Below are 18,791 nucleotides of genomic sequence, written 5' to 3' on the forward strand. Positions count from 1 at the left end.
CTGGACAGACTGGACGCTGGATTAATTCTGAATCTAAAAAAGCTGCTACAACTCATCTCAGTACTATCACAGTGTACTTTATCACCCCAAAGAATGTAGTTCCACTACTCCATATCCCCAGGGGGCTTTTCAATCCTCTACCTGACACTTGGCCTTGAGCATGTGACCTTATATCCTGCGATTCTGTGGATATTATACTAGCTGTGTTTCAACCTAAGTGCACATAACAGGGACACTTTAAAATAACTGAGTTCAGTAACAACAAGGGGTGTCTACTGTCTTTTGGACACAAAGTGTATTTTCAGTATTAGCAATATTAGCAAAATACATAATATTTGCAAAATACTCTAAAACATTGAAGAATCCTAAACCTTTAAGAGTCATTTCCCCTTCTTCATTTTTTTCTTCTTTATTTATTAGCTATTTTTGAATGTTAACTATTTTCAAGTACTTTCTCTAAGAAAGCATCTAATTTTTCCATTTTGATTTGACGTGCTCATCACTTCTTCTTTCACTCTTCAAAAACGAATAATTTGACAGTGGACGGCTGCACAGATGATATTGCCACCGATCACCCAAAGAGATATAATTTTTGCATTAATATTTATAGAAATTGTCAATAAATAATGAGGCAGACATCATGTTTGGTTAAAATAAATAGACTCATTTCATTCCCGTATTTTGTCATTATATAGTAAACGATGTTTCCGCTACGGTGCTTCATGGCTGTATTGATGAGGTAATAAGACAGTGAGAGAATTTCACCTTTTCTCTTCCAGTGATCCTTGAGTTTGGCCAGGTCCATATCTCAGGAGCGCCTGGTCGCTCTGAGCTGCTGAGTCATCTGTGCAGTAGGAGTTAGCTCTTATCTCGACTGAGCCACGGGGACTTTTTCAGGCAGTTGGTCTAGGTTTGAAACAGGGAACATGGATAATGATGGCCTTTTTCAACTCCTGTGTCCAATGTTCACAGAATAGCCTCAGTCCCTTAAAGCAATTAGGAAAAAAGTAATTGAATTTGAGACATGTTTGTTGTCTAAGTTTTGTTTTGCACTGGCACTATGAAACCAATGCACAAACCTATGCAAATGTTTGAACAACTTTTGCCCAATGGCAAATTTATTATTATTATTATTAAAAAAAACCCTGTTCAAGAAACCTAAAAAGATTATGAGCATTTCTGCTCTGATGAGTTTGACATATTAAAATTAATAAATCTGGCATACAAAACTCTTTAATGATAAAGTCTGTAATTGTCCATTAAAACATGTAAAGTGTGCCCTCTGTGGTAGATTTTTGCTTATTTAAAATTAGAGATTCAACAAGACATGCAATTTGATCAAGGGTGCCCAAACTTTTACATAGACATGTTCTTGACAAGTAAAGACAGATTATATACAACTCTCCAGCACAGTAAAAACTGTGTTTTTTTGTTTTGTCCCCCACCCTCCCCCAAGTGTCTGGCCACCTAACATTAGACATTTGGCTTAATCTAACATTATGTATTCGAAACTGACCTGACAGGTTGATAAAGTTACTAAAATAAGATGTGAATATTTGCCATTACAGTAGTTTAGATACTTTTACCAGGGGCTCAGCCAAAAGAAGGTCCAAATGACTTTATTACTTACTTTATACCTTTGGGTGTGGGCTGAAGAATGCATGTAATCATTAATGTATAGGAACTATCTGAAGCAATTTGTATGCATCAAGTGCAAACTGAATGTATTCATGCACATTTTTAAAATTACGAAGTCTATATCTGTAATGTGTAAATGCTAAAACAAGGTGAGTATCTTCACTGTCCAATTAAAAAATTTATAGCTCCAAAAATAGTAACTTTACCAAAAAAGGAAAAAGAAGTCAGCAGAAGTCAGTGTAACTGGAAAATGACAACATACTAAATGCTATGTAAACAGCATTTATGTGCATTTACTCTCCACTACATCCCTCAGTGACAAAAGTACTAACTCAGTGGCATTCTGTGCCTGAAGGCTCTCCACACATTAGTTACTATAGAGAGGACCTGAGAGGGAATGACTGAGCTAATGTTTTCATGTTGGGTGATTTGGAGGCCAGAAGAACTCTAAGAATGTGATATTTACTGGTGATAGTAGTGTGTAATCCTGCATGGTGGAGGTGTAGTGGACCCCAGCTCTACAGGCCAGGCAGAGGGAAGACTTACGTGGAGCATGACTCAGCAAACTGTTCTGACTCCAATCGAGACTTGCAGAGCTGCACAGGGGCTTCCAAGCTAGAGATACCAGCGAATCCCAGTGAGTTGGCAGAAATTACCTTGCCTTCAAGGCAAGGAGTATGGGAGTATTTCAGCACCTCACCATACTTTATGTATTCTGCTCATGTATTTCACTCACTCTCACAAACACCGCAGGTTTTTTTTTTGTGTGTGTGTGTGTGTGTGTGTGTGTTATGCACAGTGCAGTTAATGATAATTTTTGACATTTCTTAAAGCTATGGGGAATTAGACAAAAGCAGCACTCAGATCTCTAGAGAACACTCAATCAGAATGGGAAAAACTATTCTTTAATTTTCTGAATTGGTCAGTCACAGCACACATTTTAGAGGCAAAACAAGCTTTTGTTTTCTTTTATGTCAACTGTTTAATGAATGTTGTTTGTGTTTCCAGTACATACTACTTAAACATTTTGATTTCACATATTCAATAAAAAATTACTTTACAGTGAATATGTTATTTAGTTCCTATTGTACTATTGCACATAATTTTTTATCTGTCAAACAATCATATGAAAAAGGCCATTGGTAGCAGTAGCTGTATGCAGGTTTGGTATTATTTATGTGTGCGTGTGTGTGTGTGTGTGCGTGTGTGTGATGAATGAATAGAATAGGATCAGAATCACCACAGCATTATGTAGTAATTAAAATCCATTACCCAAATTAAATTACTATCAACTAGAATGAAGTGATAGACAAGAGAATTGCTTTGTTATTTCATGGGCTTTTAAACATCCCTCATTTTAGAAGCTTAAATAACATGTAATCCGTAATTGACTTAAATGCGTAAATAAGTCTGACCTGTTCAAGGCTGATAATCAGGTTAACAGTCAAATTTATTAAAATCCTCAATCCTGGGTTGAGAATCTCCTTTCTTTGGGAATGCATTATGCAGCAAGATGTCGGGCTAAATTAAATTCCCCTGTGCACACTAAAGTGTCAATTTCCTTATGGTAATCATCTGCTGGAATGGATGTGTCACTAGAAGGAGTCAGGCATGCTTGACATTTACCCTCTTTATGGAGAAATGACAAGGGAAAAAAAATCAAGAGGAGGGAGAGAAATTAATCTTTCGCCCGAGCGAGTATGGAAAAGAGCCTGAAGGACTGCTAGTGAATTGGCCATTATGTTTGTGACCCCAACATGAAAATTGAACCTATAATAGGACATAAACCAAGGAGGATATGGGAGGGAACAAACTTAGTATTACCAAGGGAGAGGAAAACATTTTAAACTGTTTTGGGGAAGCATTGTTTTTCATTCATTCATTTTCTGTAACCGCTTCGGAGCCTACACAGATTCATTGGGTGCAAGGCAGGAGAACACCCTGAATAGGATGATAGTCCATCACATGGCAATCATACATTCACCCCATCACTCACTAGCACCTATGGACACAATTGATTAGCCAATCATCTACCAACCTAGGGAGCACCTGGAGGAAACCTATGCAGACATGGGGAGAAAACACCAGACTCCAGACTCAGACTGTTACCTAAGGTGGGGATTAAACCCACAATCCTAGGACCCTGGAGCTTTGTGACAGGGACACCTCCTGTTGCACTTCCATGCTGCCCAAACTACTTTTGTGATATTTGTAATTCCATGCAGCAGTATCAAAAAAAAAAAAAACATAAAATACTGTAATGACAAAAGTGAATGGGAAGTCTTTGGGAAACAGAATAATAAGCAGGTTATGTGTCTTGTGAGAACTCTTTGTGGACAACAATACAAAAAATATTCTTTGTAGGGCATAATCACAGACACAAATGTGAAGTGATATGGAGTCAAGCTTAAAGTTTCCATACCTAACTCCTGCTGAGTTAGTTGCCAATTGTACAGCTGTAAAAGTTGTAGCCTCCAAAGAACAGCACATTAGTTGAGTCTTATCACTGCAGTTTGATCTTTTTTAAGAGCTTGTATAGTAAGACAAAAGAGCACACCTTGCATGCTGTGATAGGAGAAGCAGGCCTGGGGCCCCTCCAAATATCAGGCCAATGAAAGCGTCCATGGCCACATACTCCATGGGTGGACGTTAAGCTATCTGCTAACCACATCTCATCTCTGGAAATGCTGTGGACAGAGCCATTCCCACCATGGCTCTGCTTTCCGAATAACAGACAGGAACAGCAAGACTAGCATGCTGCTAGACTGCACTGACCTCATTAATATCACTTCACACACACTGAGACCTTTTTTTCTTTTTTTGATTAGTCACATTGTTTATATGGTTAAAAATCTGATGAGTATTACTACGATGGATACATTAATTTTGTTTAATATTTCACAATAAAACAATTTTTTTTGTCTTTTTTTCACCATATCCATCAGCAATCAGCAAAACTATAACAAAAATGGTGCCAAAATACTTGGAATAAAATGTTTTTACATTATCGGCCATCAAAATCAAAAGCTTAGGTTATGTAAATGTAATGTTTGTTGTTATTTTATTTTATTTTTATTTTATTCTATATTGTTTCATCACATCATCATCATTATTGTTGATGATCAAACAATAGAATTTAAGCAAAATCGAGTGAAGTGAAATTGAACCTTCCTTCATACTATAGCACGCTGAGGTATGCTAGCTAAGCTAAATCCTTGGCTGCTTTTTTAGCACAGAAACAAAGGTTACAGGGGGGAACAGGAAACCAGCACGTTCCTATTTCCTGTCAACAGGTGAAGCTACATTGCCTTTTCTCTTTTATTCTCCAAACCACAGTTCTTGGGGTGTTCAGCCAGAAAGATGAATGTTTTAAGAAACAACAGGCTTTTCTTTTCAAGTTTCCAACTGCTGCACAAATTCCTGAAGCAAACATTACAATCTACTTACCATTTCATTTATTTTGCATAAAACATATACTTTCAGACCACTGCTGTAACGCATTCTTATTGCCAGAGTCTACTTCAGTCAAAGCCCACAGAAAACAAATTATCTGAAAAAAAATCTTATACAGATATTGCACTTTGATGCACACACACACACACACACACACATATATATATGCAAAGTGTAACACAATGCTACATCTTACATATTCACACAACGTTTCATCTCAATCAAGGGAAATTATGCTAATGAAGCATTTCATTATCCTGAACTTACTGAGAATCAGTCACTGACATCACATCATTACAGAGTTATTCACAAATACAGATTGGATTTCTTGAAAAGGTAATATATTTTTCCACACTTTTTCACCACTTTACTTCCCTGTTTAAGGTACAACTTTGCGCAGTAGTCTTAGAAAAGAGATGTCTGATGGGTAGAGTAGGAGTTTTTGGGTGAAGGTAAGGATTTCCTGGTGGCACAGTGGTGACCATTCTGGACAGTGGAGCTCTGCGACCATAGGCTGAGGAGGACAAACTGTTCCTATAAAAACCAACACAGCCACACCAGCCACAGTTAGATAGCTGTATCTGGAAATACTGGAAACCCTGCACTCTTAAAATAAACGTGCCAAAAAGGGTTCTTTGCATGATGCAATACTAGAAGATGTTTTTTTTCTTTTTTGTTCCCTGAAGAAGTTCAAGTGGATTTTTAATATTTGTAAAAGACTTGTATGTGTGAGGATCCTTTTTTAAAGTGTAAATGAAAACTCTTAATTTTGCAAATAGGAAGCTAAATGGTTTTTCTGTTATCACACAATGAACCTTATGAACCTTTTATTAAAGAGTGTAGGACTCAATAACTAATCATTAGCACAACTAGTGACAATAAATCATTCATGTTTACTAAGCATTATGAATGTATTTGAAATAAATATGTTTATTTATTTATTATTTAAAAAACTGTAACAGGAACAATAACTGAAATTCTTGTTGTGAACTGAGAGGTGGAGGACAGGGTTAGAGGAAGTTCTTAAGGTACTGGCTGGTCCTCTTTTCTGCTATAAGGAAAAGCTTGGAGGCCTGCTTTATCAGCAGAGGAAACAGATTTGAGACTGCAAGTGGCTCCAGGAAAATGGATCTGGGTCGGGCGAAAAACCACGATTACCACCAGCAGCTCATGCTCAGTAGCTCTGGATAGGACCATCTGGAGAATGCTGCTCCAAAAGCCGGTAAACCAGCTCTTTTGAGACCCGGCTATGAAACACGTTTTCAAAAAAACCACCCAGTCCCTGGGTGAGGAGTTTGGTTTTCCTCCAGTGCCTCTCTCAGACACCTTCTCCTCCCCCTTCCTTTCTGCTTGAGTTGCAGATGCCCCATTCCAACTCATTCTGAAAGCTGAGGACCTTTTACCGTTGCCTGTGAGACTGAACGTGGTAAACTGTTGCTCTTTTCATCTGCACCAAGACTCAGGAACTTGTAGCTTTAACTTAAAGAAAAAGACTGCTTTATAACACTTAATGCCCAATAACCCAAAATTTAATTTCTTTAACAGTTCCTGATTTTAATAATTCACAGGCTCAGTTTCACACATTATCCCACACATTACAGCATGCCTTTTTCGATTAATGGTTTTACTAACTCTTATGCATTTAAATCATCCTTGGGTGCTTTAAATTTACTGAGTGACATCTCAGACACTTATAGGGAGAAGATGGCCACAAGCTACAAGAGTGTTAAAGAGCTGCAAGTCAAGGCCAGGTGCAGAGTTGTTTCTAGCAGAACAAGGAAGACGAGGGAGTTACACAAACAGAAAAACAGTCATGGGGAGGACTTTGGCACATTTTTGATCAAAATATAATTCCCTGACTAAAAAAAAGTTATTTGATGTAAGTTAAAGAAATAGCCCTGAGTCCTTCTTTATTTTTTGTTTAGATTTTTTTTACACTTACCTGAAAGAGAATTCAAAGTTAAAAGTCAAGACAAAATGTAAAAAATAAATAAAAAATACTACACTGAACTACACTGCTGCCACCTGCTGAGCTGAATGAGCCTACACACAATGGACTGACCAAGAGAGTACCAACAGCTTTTTTTTCTGAGCTAAGAAAAAAAATGTAGATACAAAACATGCAAAGGGCACATAAACTTTAAGATATTATTATACTCATATACTCATATTTCAACAAAAATCAAGACTAGGTAAATACACACCTAGTCTTTATTTTTACAGTTCTACTGGGTACTGCAGATATCACATATTAAAAACCCAATAACTCATACTACTGACAGAAAGAACATTAAGAAAACAACTATTGTTCTAGGACAATCTCACATATCAAAGCATAGAAAAATATATTGCAGGGGCGGCACTGTGGCGCAGCAGTTAGTGTCGCAGTCACACAGCTCCAGGCCTGGAGGTTGTGGGTTCGATTCCCGCTCCGGGTGACTGTCTGTGAGGAGTTGGTGTGTTCTCCCCGTGTCCGCGTGGGTTTCCTCCGGGTGCTCCGGTTTCCTCCCACAGTCCAAAAACACACGTTGCAGGTGGATTGGTGACTTGAAAATGTCCGTGAGTGTCTGAGTGAATGTGTGTGTGTCTGTGTTGCCCTGTGAAGGACTGGTGTCCCCTCCAAGGTGTTTTCCCGCCTTGCGCCCAATGATTCCAGGTAGGCTCTGGACCCCCCGTGACCCTAAATTGGATAAGCGGTTACAGATAATGGATGGATGCTAGTGCAGTGTAGTGTGTGACGTTCACACATGGGAAAATTAACCAGAAACATATAGATATATAACTTAATGGTATTCGTGGAATTAAATTCCAATTCATTCATCAAGATAAAGCATGTCTTTTAGATCAGACATGTTTTAAAATATCATCCAATATGCAATATGCAATATCCAATTTGACCGTGACATTTTTAACCAGTTTCTTACAACTGATGCTGTATCCAGGTCTAATTACATAAAAATCCATTCACTGGTGTAACTAAGAATTTACACCCCCTTATGAAAACTTCTTCCACTGAGAAAAAAAAAAAGATGTCCAATGCTGGGATTTGTTGTTGGACCGCTATAAATTATAGAAAATAAATAATTTTGCATGAATCTGCATTAAACAAAATTGTATATAATATAATAAATAAGTCTGTGTCTCTTACCCTGGAGTCAGATGAGGTGGTGGTGAAGAGAGAAAACTGAGAGCTGTGTGTGGCCTGTTGTGCAGAGCTTTACCAGTGTAGCCAGGGATAGTGGGGCGGCTTTGATTAAAAGAGACCAAAGATCAAATATGATACACTATATAAAATTAACCAGCTGCAAATACAAATCAGTATAATATACATCACATCTTACAGTGTAGCTATAAGTACACTGGGTTATTATTCATTCAGTCATTCAGTCACTCACTGTCTGTATCTGATAAACATGTCTGTTTATCCAATTCAGGGTCGAGGGTGGTCCTACCCAGAATCACTGGGTGCGAGGTAGAATCGCACCCTGGAGGGGGCGCTAGTCCTTCACAGTGCGGCACATTCACTCACACATTTACTCACATACTCACACCTAAGGACACTTTTGAGTCGCCAATCCACCTACCAACGTGTGTTTTTGGACCATGGGAGGGAACCGGAACACCAGGAGGAAACCCACATGGACAGTGGCGGAATAATGCGCAGGCTACCGTAGGCTGCAGCCTGTGGTCTCACGGAAGAATTGGGGCCCATTGATTGGCCAAATAATTAGGTTTTGTTGGGTTTTTTTTTTACAATTGAACCACCAATTGCCCATTATAAGGAGAAACACATTGCAAGCTTAAGATTGGTTTGGAAAGGTTTGCTGAAGTCTAATTTTGGCAGATTCAACGTCACGGCTGCACGTAAGATGGTTGGAAAAGACTATTAAACATATAGTGGCTAATTAACCTTAAAAATGTGTGATAGTAAAGTACAGTAGTGGCGCCCAGAAAAGAAAAGCAATTAAATAAACTACGTGAAAAGGAGATGTTTAAAAAGATTGACCAGGTATTTCATGACTGGGACGTCATCTACTGATCCACCTGAGCATGAGTCTGACCCAACACTAGCCGATACAGACCCTGCACAAGGGGAAACTTTAGGAAGGTTAGCAGCAACTAACTCTGTTCCAAATGAGGTAATGTTAGAGAGAGAGAGCAGCCACCTGAAACTTCACCAGTCACTGCCGCAGCCTTTACAAATTCAACTGCTGACTAAAGAGATGGTGACAGCAGCAGCAGATCATCCTACCTACAGCTCGGACTCAGCATGCTGGACTAAAATTGATGAGCAAACAAGGACGTACTGGGCTAATATGGGCCCAGTGTCTTGTCAGAACAAAGATGTGTATGTTGCACAATTAGAAAGACAACACAAACACCAGAAAATGTACTTCTGTAAAACGCTTTTCAAAAGAAATTTTGTGGTAGTGTATAGATAGGATGTTTGCCTGTTTGTGGTGTGTGACTGTGACAGACTGTTCTCACAGACAGTCACCCGGAGCAAGACTTGAACCCACATGTTTTTTTTTAGTATCACACTTTTTTCCATATTATATCAAATATATTTATATTAATGAGTATATATATATTTCACTTACTGGGCTGTTGGGGTGTAAGGGGGCATGATGGTACGAAGCAATGTGAGAGGCGTGAAGTTCTGCTCCGGGTTATCTATGCCATCCATATTCTCTGATCCCACCACACCACTGTGTAAGACAGGAAGACACATACAAGAATAGTCTTGACTCTAAGCTCGGATTCACCTACTCTGTTCATTCATGTAGCAGAGAAGAAAGCACAGCAGGGAATAAATCAGGAATATTGCTCAGTCTCAATATGCAGAAAGCTGTCTACACACAACTAAAGTTATGAGAACACATCACCACACTAATGCTGTCAATTTTTAGACAGCTTGAACATACTGCCTTTTTAGTTATGGCCAAGTTTTAGTGCAGAGTAGTTCTGCAAACAGCTCCTTAAGCGATAAACAAAGTCACAAAGCAATGAAATGACAAGCTTTCTTTAAAGACTTAATTAAAGATAACAAACTGTGGCTAGACAAAACTGGTTTGGGTGCCAATGTTGTCAGAGAATGACAAGTATGCAGATCTTCAGTGGACAAAGAGGCATCAAAAGTGGACAGCTAAGGAGTGGAAAAGGTCCACCCATGGAGCAACATAAATCAGTATTTTCCTTTTCCTTTTGCAGCCCCAATAAACACTGTAAAACTTTTAGAGAGCATGCTTTGTTACAGACTATTTTCATCATTTTATCCACAGAAAGATACCTCCAGCATGGTAATGCACCATGTCACAGGGCATGTACCAGTAGTTTCAAGGACATGACAGATAGTTTACAAAGTTTCAATGGCCTGCAGAGCCTCCAGATCTTAGCTCTATTGAGCATTTCTGGGATGACGTGGAAAAAGCTGTTTGCTGAAATACTACTGTTGAACCAGTCGTTTCCACATTGTACAATGTTGCTGCACACAAACAGTTCAATTAGTTAAAGAAAGTGTGACTCTAATAAGGCAGCCATTAGACAGTGTGCAATGTAAGAGAATATAAACTTCTCAAAGCTTTTATAACTGCTTACCAGTACAATGGAATTTGACCCGATTTTGCACAGGGGCTGGTGCTGTTTTTTAAAAGAAAAGAAGACAAAAGAAATTTGACATATTTTAACAGTTAATGGTGTTCTGGTTTCCAGAGTTTGAAAGTACAATACTTTAATCAGTTATTACTCATGGTGTGAAACCATATTATTTACACATAATTTCTCTAGTGTCTAATGGAAGTGAACCTTAACAATAAAAGCGTACAAAGATGGGTGTAAAACCGGCCAAAAACACCTGTAGTTGGAGTCCATATCTCAATTCCTGGTGTCACAGCACAGTGTAATTTGGCCAGTCCCTGGTCATAAATATGTGGTTCTTGTCTTTTCTTAATTAAAAGCTTTATTCCCTATGTTATAGTAGGGAAATTATCCAAGTAGACTTGAATGTGAACATCCAGTGCATTTTCATTTTCTTCTTCTTCTTTTTTTTTTTTTTTAATATTTCCCAGCTACAAGTTTTAAAGCAGTACTTCAGGCCCTAAGCGGTTATACATTTTTTGTTATCGCAGCTCCACACACAACACTTTAGCCCTTAACTCTTTAAAGCCAAAACATAAATGTGACTTCGCAGTGTTGTTGTGCCTATGCAATAACAAACAAGAGTAGGACTATAACTCATGCATGTCAGATTAAACCAAAAAATATGGCCAATCTGCGCAATGAATAAGCTTGTGTCATCACTTAGAAAAAAATGCCAGTGCAGTAAACAATGAATTAGGTCTTACGCATCTTTTATGCAGTGATATATAATGTAGTAGCCCACAGAAAGCATATAATGAGCATGAACTCACAAGGTGAGTCAAATCCCAGAATGATTGACAATGGCATCACCATGGCAACATAAACCATGCAATGACAGTAATCAGGAAATTGATCCAGAGAGAATATTGGCAAAACAGCCTAAAGCTACTCCTGCAGCAGATATGAGCTGAGAGGTGGACATCCACACTGTACACTGTTCTAAGGACCCATGTTTTACACTGCCCCAGTACACCAAACCTTTCTAGAGATTTTAATTTAGAGTTTTATTGCTGAGGATGAATGCACTGGAAGATTTCAGTTGTTTATCAGTATGGGTTCTTGTTTGTTCTTTTGTCCTTGTGCTCTTGCTTGTTTCCATAATCCAAAACCCAAGTTACGGTAAACTACAATATTCAAGAACACAAATGCTAAGAATGGTTCAAATACCCCAGTGTTGTGCTTATTCCACCTCAAAGAACAAAGATTCGTCAGTTCTTGATTTGCCAAAAAGAATGACATGAAGCTCCCATCATTCACTGCAGCATCATAAATTCACATATATATAATGGTTCGATAAATGTATTCTTTTAAGACAATTTAAACTCTGAACATGCATACATTATATACACAAATGTACTGGGACACCTGCACATCACACATACAGGAGCTTTTTTGAAGTCTATTTTAAATCCATAGGCATTAAAATGAAGTTTGTCTCTCCTTTTTTTGCAGCTATAACCACTTCCACTCTTCTAGGAAGGCATTCTACAAGATTTTGCTCTATGTCTGTGAGGAGTTTAGACAATGGTGTTGGTTGAGAGTACATGGCTCACAATCTATGTCCCACTTCATCCCAAAGAAATCTGTTTGGGTAGAGGCCAGTGCTCTGTGTGTGCCAATGCAGTCAGGCATGTAACATTCTCCTGGCATTTGCCAAACACATTCTCATCAATCAGACTGCTAGATAAGTTGAAGGTTGATTAATCACTTCATAGAACACGTTTCCCCTGCTTCAGAGTCCAGTGATGGTATGCTATATAACACTGGACCTGACACTTGGCATTGTGCTTGGTGACGTAAGATTTAAATTAAGCTTGTTGGCCATGTAAATCTATGCCATTTTGCTCCTGGCACACAATTTTCTGATATTTCTGATATCAGAGGAGGTTTATAACACTGCAGTTATTGAAGCAGCAGTGGGTTGGTTACATTTAGGCACTTTGAACTTCGGCCACTTTGTGAATGAGCTGCTGTGGTTCCTATATGCTTCCACTTGTCCGTTATAAAACGCACAGTTGATTGTGGAATGCCTAGGAAGGAATACATTTTTGCAACATTTGTATTCTATTACATTACCACATAAACTGAGTGAACATTCAGTGATTAGGATGTGTGTCCTGATACTTCTGTCCGTATAATTCTGTCTATATTCACTCAAGTACAAGCTGCTGGCAGCTGATGAATTAGCAGTTGGAAACTGTAAATATCCATTATCACAAGAGGTCATGTTGTGAGAGGTGTTAAGTTTATGTTTGCAAAAATAGCTGTGGCCGTCTCTTAACATCCTTGTAATCCCACAACATGATTCATGCACAGTATTTCTAAAAGGTCTAAAAAGATAAGAAGGTGGCACAAATCACTTACAAACTAACAGGCTTCTTCGCATTATATGTGGCTCGAAGTTGATGCTTGTTCCAATGAGGTCCGACAGCCTTGAAAAAAAATAATGAGCCTTAGTATAAAGCAAGAATGATAGAGCCATTCAATTCTGTATTTAATGCACCTGGGCCCACATGTGCACTACAGTTAACTAACCTGCCATAGCTCAGGCCTGCTGTTGTATCTCTTCAGTGTGAAGTGCTGATTAACTGGGTCAGCCATTTTCTCCAGAGTGGTCATGGGAGGTTTCAGACGAGGGGGTAATTTAGAGTCCCAGTCTACGTCCTCATAACCTCTGAAAAGATCAATGACTCACACAACTTATTTATTCTAATGATGGAACGTACCTCAGAAAAGAATACAGTTTAGCACAAGAGTTAACTGAGTGTTTTTAACTAAAATACATTTAGTATGTATTTCCTTCATTATTTCATCTGTAGCTATACATTAATAGTATGCATTTGCTTATTATAGATTGAAATGAGACAGACAAAACAGAGATTGCTCTGCTAGACAGTATCATACATATGTGACCTGACCTTTGAGATACTGACATGTAGATGTACCGACGAGCTGCCTTCTCCATAAATTCAGAGAGAACCAAGGAACCTGTATCCTACATTGGTAAAACAGGATGCGAAAAGACAAAAGGTAAGGTCAAATATGTCACTACTGAAAAGAGCACCGCAAATCTGAGAGGTCGTTGGATAAATATCAGATGAACAAGACCTACCAAAGTTAAAAGCACAGTGAAAACCTTCTAACAGAAAGAAACCTGTACTAAGATACTACTGGAATATGGCAGATGCACGAAAAAAAGACGTATGGCCTATTAAGCATTAATCACTGATGACATTTAGATCATATTTATTTATTACATAGCAACAAAGAAATTACCTTCTCTGGAGATGTGTAGCAGGCAGTTTTGGAGGGACTTTGTTCAATGTCCCGAACTTGTTACAGCACAATGATATACACAAGAAAAGGCTTGTCAGAAACTCAGTGACACCAAAGTTAAGCCAAAATCATTCACATGCTTGATGTAAAGGAGTATATATTTACAATAGTACACTGTCATCTTAAAGGACACATATCTGGTGGTGACTGACAATCCTGCACTCAAAATGCAACACTCCTTATCACATAAATGTAACACTGTGATCTGACCTGATGTACTGTGAAAAAAGCAGATATATGCTAATTAAACTGCTCTGTTTTCTTTTAACGACATCACAAAAAAACTTGAAGTTTTGAAACCTCAAAACAATATTTGTTTCCACTTATTCTGCTTTTGTTGTATATGACCACTTGTGCCAGAGACCTTTAAAAATATGTAATTATATATTTTAAATTCTGGGAACTGGTGTACTTTCTTAACAGTTAGAGTTTATAATATGTTCCTGTAAAAATTAACCATTCTATAATATTTCTGTTCATGGTACATTTCTATAGCAAATGTACCATGACATGGATTCAGTTTACTTTACAGTGACTGTGACAGTGGGAGGTAAACAGACATATAACAGGAAAAGCACAATGTAGATAGTTACCTTGCCTGGCATATTCTAATTTGTTTCTTGAGTTGCATCGCTTGTACTCGCTTAGGTCGAGAGAAGGAGCTGAGGGTCTGAGTGTAGGAGTCTGAGGTCTGTCTCTAACTCCAACAGGCACCCGCAGATCAGATGGAGGATAAACTCTATCTATAAAGCCGCTGTTTTTCCTGAGTCCGAGGTCTGTTTGTGCGGCTACGCTCAGGAGGCCGGAGCAGGGCTCTGTTGTGTGGGCGAGGTCTCTGAGTGGAGCAAGGGGTGCACTATCTGCAGGAGGGTGGGCCTGGGCGTTAAACCTCATGAAGCCTGGCTCGTCTGTCTCAGTCAGGCTCTTTAAATCCGACTGGCCTCGTTCATAGGGTAAGTTCAGGTGTCTGCAACGCCATGTGCTCGTCTCTGCCCAAGTCTCACTCGGTCGAGTTAGGACTCTCACTCTGGGAGGACAGGAGGTGTCCAGCTTCATCTCATCTGTTTAAGGCGCTGAATACCTACTGTGGACTGTAGTTCTGCAGCTTTTTTCTGATATTCCACTGATGACAGAGAGAGCTCATTGAACTTCGTTGGTGTACCTCTGTTGCTCTGTCCTGCTTTCAGCGTCTCGTGTTGCTTAGCGACCGTTAGCCGTAGGTCTCCACAAGAGGTCGAATTTCTCAGAGGTTTCTATGGACGGCCACAGAGACTCAAAACGAAGAAAGTGGTTCTTATTTTACAGCCCCGTTAGAAACCTAGAGACTTCACAGAGGCCTTCATATGCATTTAAGCCACTCTTAAGCATCAGATTTAGCTAATTAACACACTTGTTTGCGTATTTAGCTTAACGTTAACCTATACTATTGGCGAGGAGTAAACGGGTTCATTACTAAATAAAAAAATTGAAATGCTCGATGCTTAATTAAATAATGCAGAACCAAACAAAGATATCTGTCCAGTGTGAAAACAGTTTGGAGGCTAGTATAAATGATATTGAACAGTATTAAATCCACAGAAAAGTATCAAGAACAAAAAAACTTTATCAGCTACTTTCAAATATAAACCTATTGGATTTGTCAGTATTAATATTTTAAAACTAAATGTCAGTGAGTGAATTATGTTATAAATAATGTATATTGAAACATTATATTGTCCAGCCCTGCTTCTTACAGACAAGGCAGGATTCTCAGTTAGCAGGAGAAGTTAAACCCAAAGCTTAAGATTGTCCGGTATGAATGTTCCTCAGCTCTTTTCCTATTGAACAGTCTTAATTGGGCTAGTATTATCTGGCAAAACTGAAGACCCCCTTTCAGTAAAAAGCTAGACTAGCTTATACTGTGGTGCACTTGCAAATATCAAAGTGAAAATATTTTTAATTAAGAATTCCCATACGAACTATTTTCTAATTAGTGCTCAGACAAGCTCTGCACCCGAGTGTTAGGCTTGAATTGAAGGTTGATCGGATTGTGCAGTTATAATCTATTAGTCAATCACACCACAGGGGGCTAAGATTAATACAATTAGGCTGGGGGAATATAACACTGACCTACACATGACATATTAGATTTCACCAGGTTTCACACACAGATCACTGAAGGTGCCAGATGAACTGTCAGAATCAGACAATCTTCCAGAATGAGTCTGAATATGAATACAGATTGAAAAATCAAAAACCTCCTCGCTTGGTATCTGGTAATAATAAACTACATTCACTAGGTGGAGCTCGTGTGTTAAGAACAAGCAAGAGAGTAAGTAATGTGGAATTAAATATTTTAAAGAAATGATATAATCAAAGCTAATTATAAAATGTGTGTAAGGCCCTTGTGACTAATGATTCTAATGTAACTAAATTGTTAAGAATTGCTCCAAAATTTAATCTGACTTTTAATGTCTCTGCTACAGCGTCAATAAATGACAGGAATAATGTATGGTTATGCTATTTGCACATCCACTAACTGAAAGATGCTTGATATTTATAGAACAATCTAAAACATAGATATTCGATGCATAAATATTTGACTAGGAAAAGCCTGTTTTAAAGCTCTGGAGTATTTCTGAAAGGCAAACTGTAAGCAACTGCATCAGCCTCGTGTTCATTAGTGAATAATCTCAGTTTTATATTTCTCCACTGCTGACTGAAAAAGGTGGTTTCTTTGTGTTCAGTGAGGCAGAGAGTATCTCATGCATTCTGCTTCAGTGGCCAGAGATTGTGAAAGCTTGATTTAATAAAATTGTAAAATTCACTTGAAATGCTTAAACTCATTCAGCAAAAAGTGGTGCTTGTTATTAAAGTGTGAATGTTGGCCGACTTGCTGAAATCACTCTTCGTACATGTGGGCAAAGCAGAGTGACATTGATGATGATAAGTGTTGAGGGCTGATGTTCAACCCGGGCTGTCTTTAACATAAATACTCAGCAAACGCACAGAGTTGTCTGCAGTTATAATGCTGGTTTAAAAATAAGTCAGTTAGTGTTATTTGACGAGAGAGTGGGGCATGTACAACAAGCCCTCAAGTTAATTATGTTGAAAATCTGCAGTTCCATTTCAACAGAGTGCAGAAAACAAAAACAATAGCTCAGCTCCCCACTCGGTTGGTGCCCACATTCAGGCTTTTTACTTGAATAATTTACAATCTTCTACAGGCCTCTACATTCTGCTTCTGCACTGTGCTTAAAGCTGGATATACTGGCTCAGAGTGACCTCTGTGTTGGTCACTGCCCAAAACAAACCCTAAACCTCATCTTAAAGGACTATTCCAATGTTGCTCCCTCATAAAAGTTATTTTAAGTAAAACTTTGGTGCTTTTAAAGACATGACACAAACATGACCTCAACAGGTTTCCACAGGGCATAAAACTTCCTTCATGTCTGGGTTCAAAATGGTCTTGTACAAACTCAAACATAAAAACACCCCAACAGTATCACAAATATCCTGCCATATCATCAATCTGAATTTTCTTTAACTTTGTTTATATGTACCGAGTACGTCTGCCATCAAATAACTGCAATGATGTACATTGATTTTTATTCTTTACATTTGAGCATAGCTGCTGTCTGTGATATTGTACAAATGTTATCAAGAATGAACCAATAGAGTACAATATCTTTATGATTTCATACGAATTTATGGACAGGTATGTACCTTTCAGAAAGATAGTACAGAAAACATATTTCATTTCTTGAGAGAGAGATTTAACCCCCTGGAGCAACCTGTTGTCACAGTATATGCTCTGTTTGAGGATAGCAGTGGTGCTCAGAGCCATCCAAGCTATCAATCATCAGACCCCAGGCTATTATACACAAGAATCCACTGGGGTTCCCCTCTGCCAATTGAAGATAGAAAAAAAAAAAACTGTTCAGCTCTTGATTGGTTGTTGGTGCTCTGACGAACCACATTAGTATTTTGAGTCTCCAACAACAGTTAAAGGGCCCATACTTTGGAAAAAAAAAACTACAAGAGAAATTCTAAAATAAAATATGTAAAATTTTATTTACCGAACCTTCACAACATACAATTCCACACAAATCCACACTCTAAGATTCTAAGAATCTAAGCTGAAAATCCGTCTGCTTTATAATCTAACAAAAACCAACACAAGTAAATACATATAGATATAAATTCAAAGTGCTTTTTGAATGAGGCACAATACAGGGCAGTCATCCAAAAAGGAGGTTTATTGCAGTAGGTTTTAATGACATTTGGAAGAAAATAAAACTTGTTCCCTTTTTATTTGGCACAGAGAGCTCAAAATCTGTTTTCTCAAAGATTGAAATTTTACCATCTGACAACAGGACATCTGAGAAGAGCTCTGGTCCACAGAACTCAGCAGTGCTTCTGCATAAAACTGAAGTATAGCTTTTTTCTTGCATAGTACATGTTCAGGTTGCATTTCTTGGCACAGTGATGGACTGTGTTAACTGACAACAGTGTTCCAAAGTACTTCATAGCCCATATGGCTGTGTTTATGACAGTACCATGTCGGTTTATTATACAATTCCATCTGAGGGCACGAAGGTCATGCACATTCATCAGTGGTGTGTTGTCCTTCAAAAATTCTCTGGGTCTCAGATCTTTCTACAGTTTAATGTATGGTAGAGTGTGAAAGATTTTGTGTTTAAATGTTCTTGAATTGAGATATGTTTTTTTAAATTGTTTGACAG

General features: G+C 38.3%; 1 protein-coding gene across 5 annotated transcripts; it reads right to left on the reverse strand.

The window, feature by feature from the left end:
* Window positions 1–5,186: 5,186 nt before the first annotated feature.
* LOC136706020 (protein SPMIP7) lies at window positions 5,187–15,238 on the reverse strand. Of its 5 annotated transcripts, none has more exons than XM_066679904.1 (9): window positions 14,661–15,238; window positions 14,008–14,063; window positions 13,665–13,726; window positions 13,267–13,405; window positions 13,096–13,163; window positions 10,690–10,731; window positions 9,693–9,800; window positions 8,240–8,338; window positions 5,194–5,625 (listed from the first exon to the last, which is right to left on the reverse strand). In XM_066679904.1, exons 1-9 carry the CDS (start codon window positions 15,121–15,123, stop codon window positions 5,451–5,453), a joined length of 1,212 nt encoding a protein of 403 aa, XP_066536001.1. In that variant the 5' UTR covers window positions 15,124–15,238; the 3' UTR covers window positions 5,194–5,450. The 5 variants fall into 5 exon arrangements, with proteins under 5 accessions (XP_066536004.1, XP_066536005.1, XP_066536001.1 ...); XM_066679903.1 differs by having other exon boundaries at window positions 5,196–5,625; window positions 13,650–13,726; XM_066679907.1 differs by lacking the exon at window positions 8,240–8,338 and having other exon boundaries at window positions 5,187–5,625; window positions 13,650–13,726.
* Between the last annotated feature and the right edge of the window lie 3,553 nt (window positions 15,239–18,791).

Source organism: Hoplias malabaricus, chromosome 8 (assembly GCF_029633855.1).
Source record: "Hoplias malabaricus isolate fHopMal1 chromosome 8, fHopMal1.hap1, whole genome shotgun sequence".
Lineage (NCBI taxonomy): Eukaryota > Metazoa > Chordata > Actinopteri > Characiformes > Erythrinidae > Hoplias > Hoplias malabaricus.

Excerpts from the sequence above, each read along its gene's own strand:
- LOC136706020 (XM_066679903.1), bottom strand. The coding sequence starts at position 15,123 with ATGAAGCTGGACACCTCCTGTCCTCCCAGAGTGAGAGTCCTAACTCGA. Across the intron at positions 14,064-14,660 it reads ATTAGAATATGCCAGGCAAG|TTCGGGACATTGAACAAAGT; the intron begins GTAACTATCTAC and ends TGCTGTAACAAG. Across the intron at positions 9,801-10,689 it reads GGTCAAATTCCATTGTACTG|TGGTGTGGTGGGATCAGAGA; the intron begins GTAAGCAGTTAT and ends TGTCTTACACAG.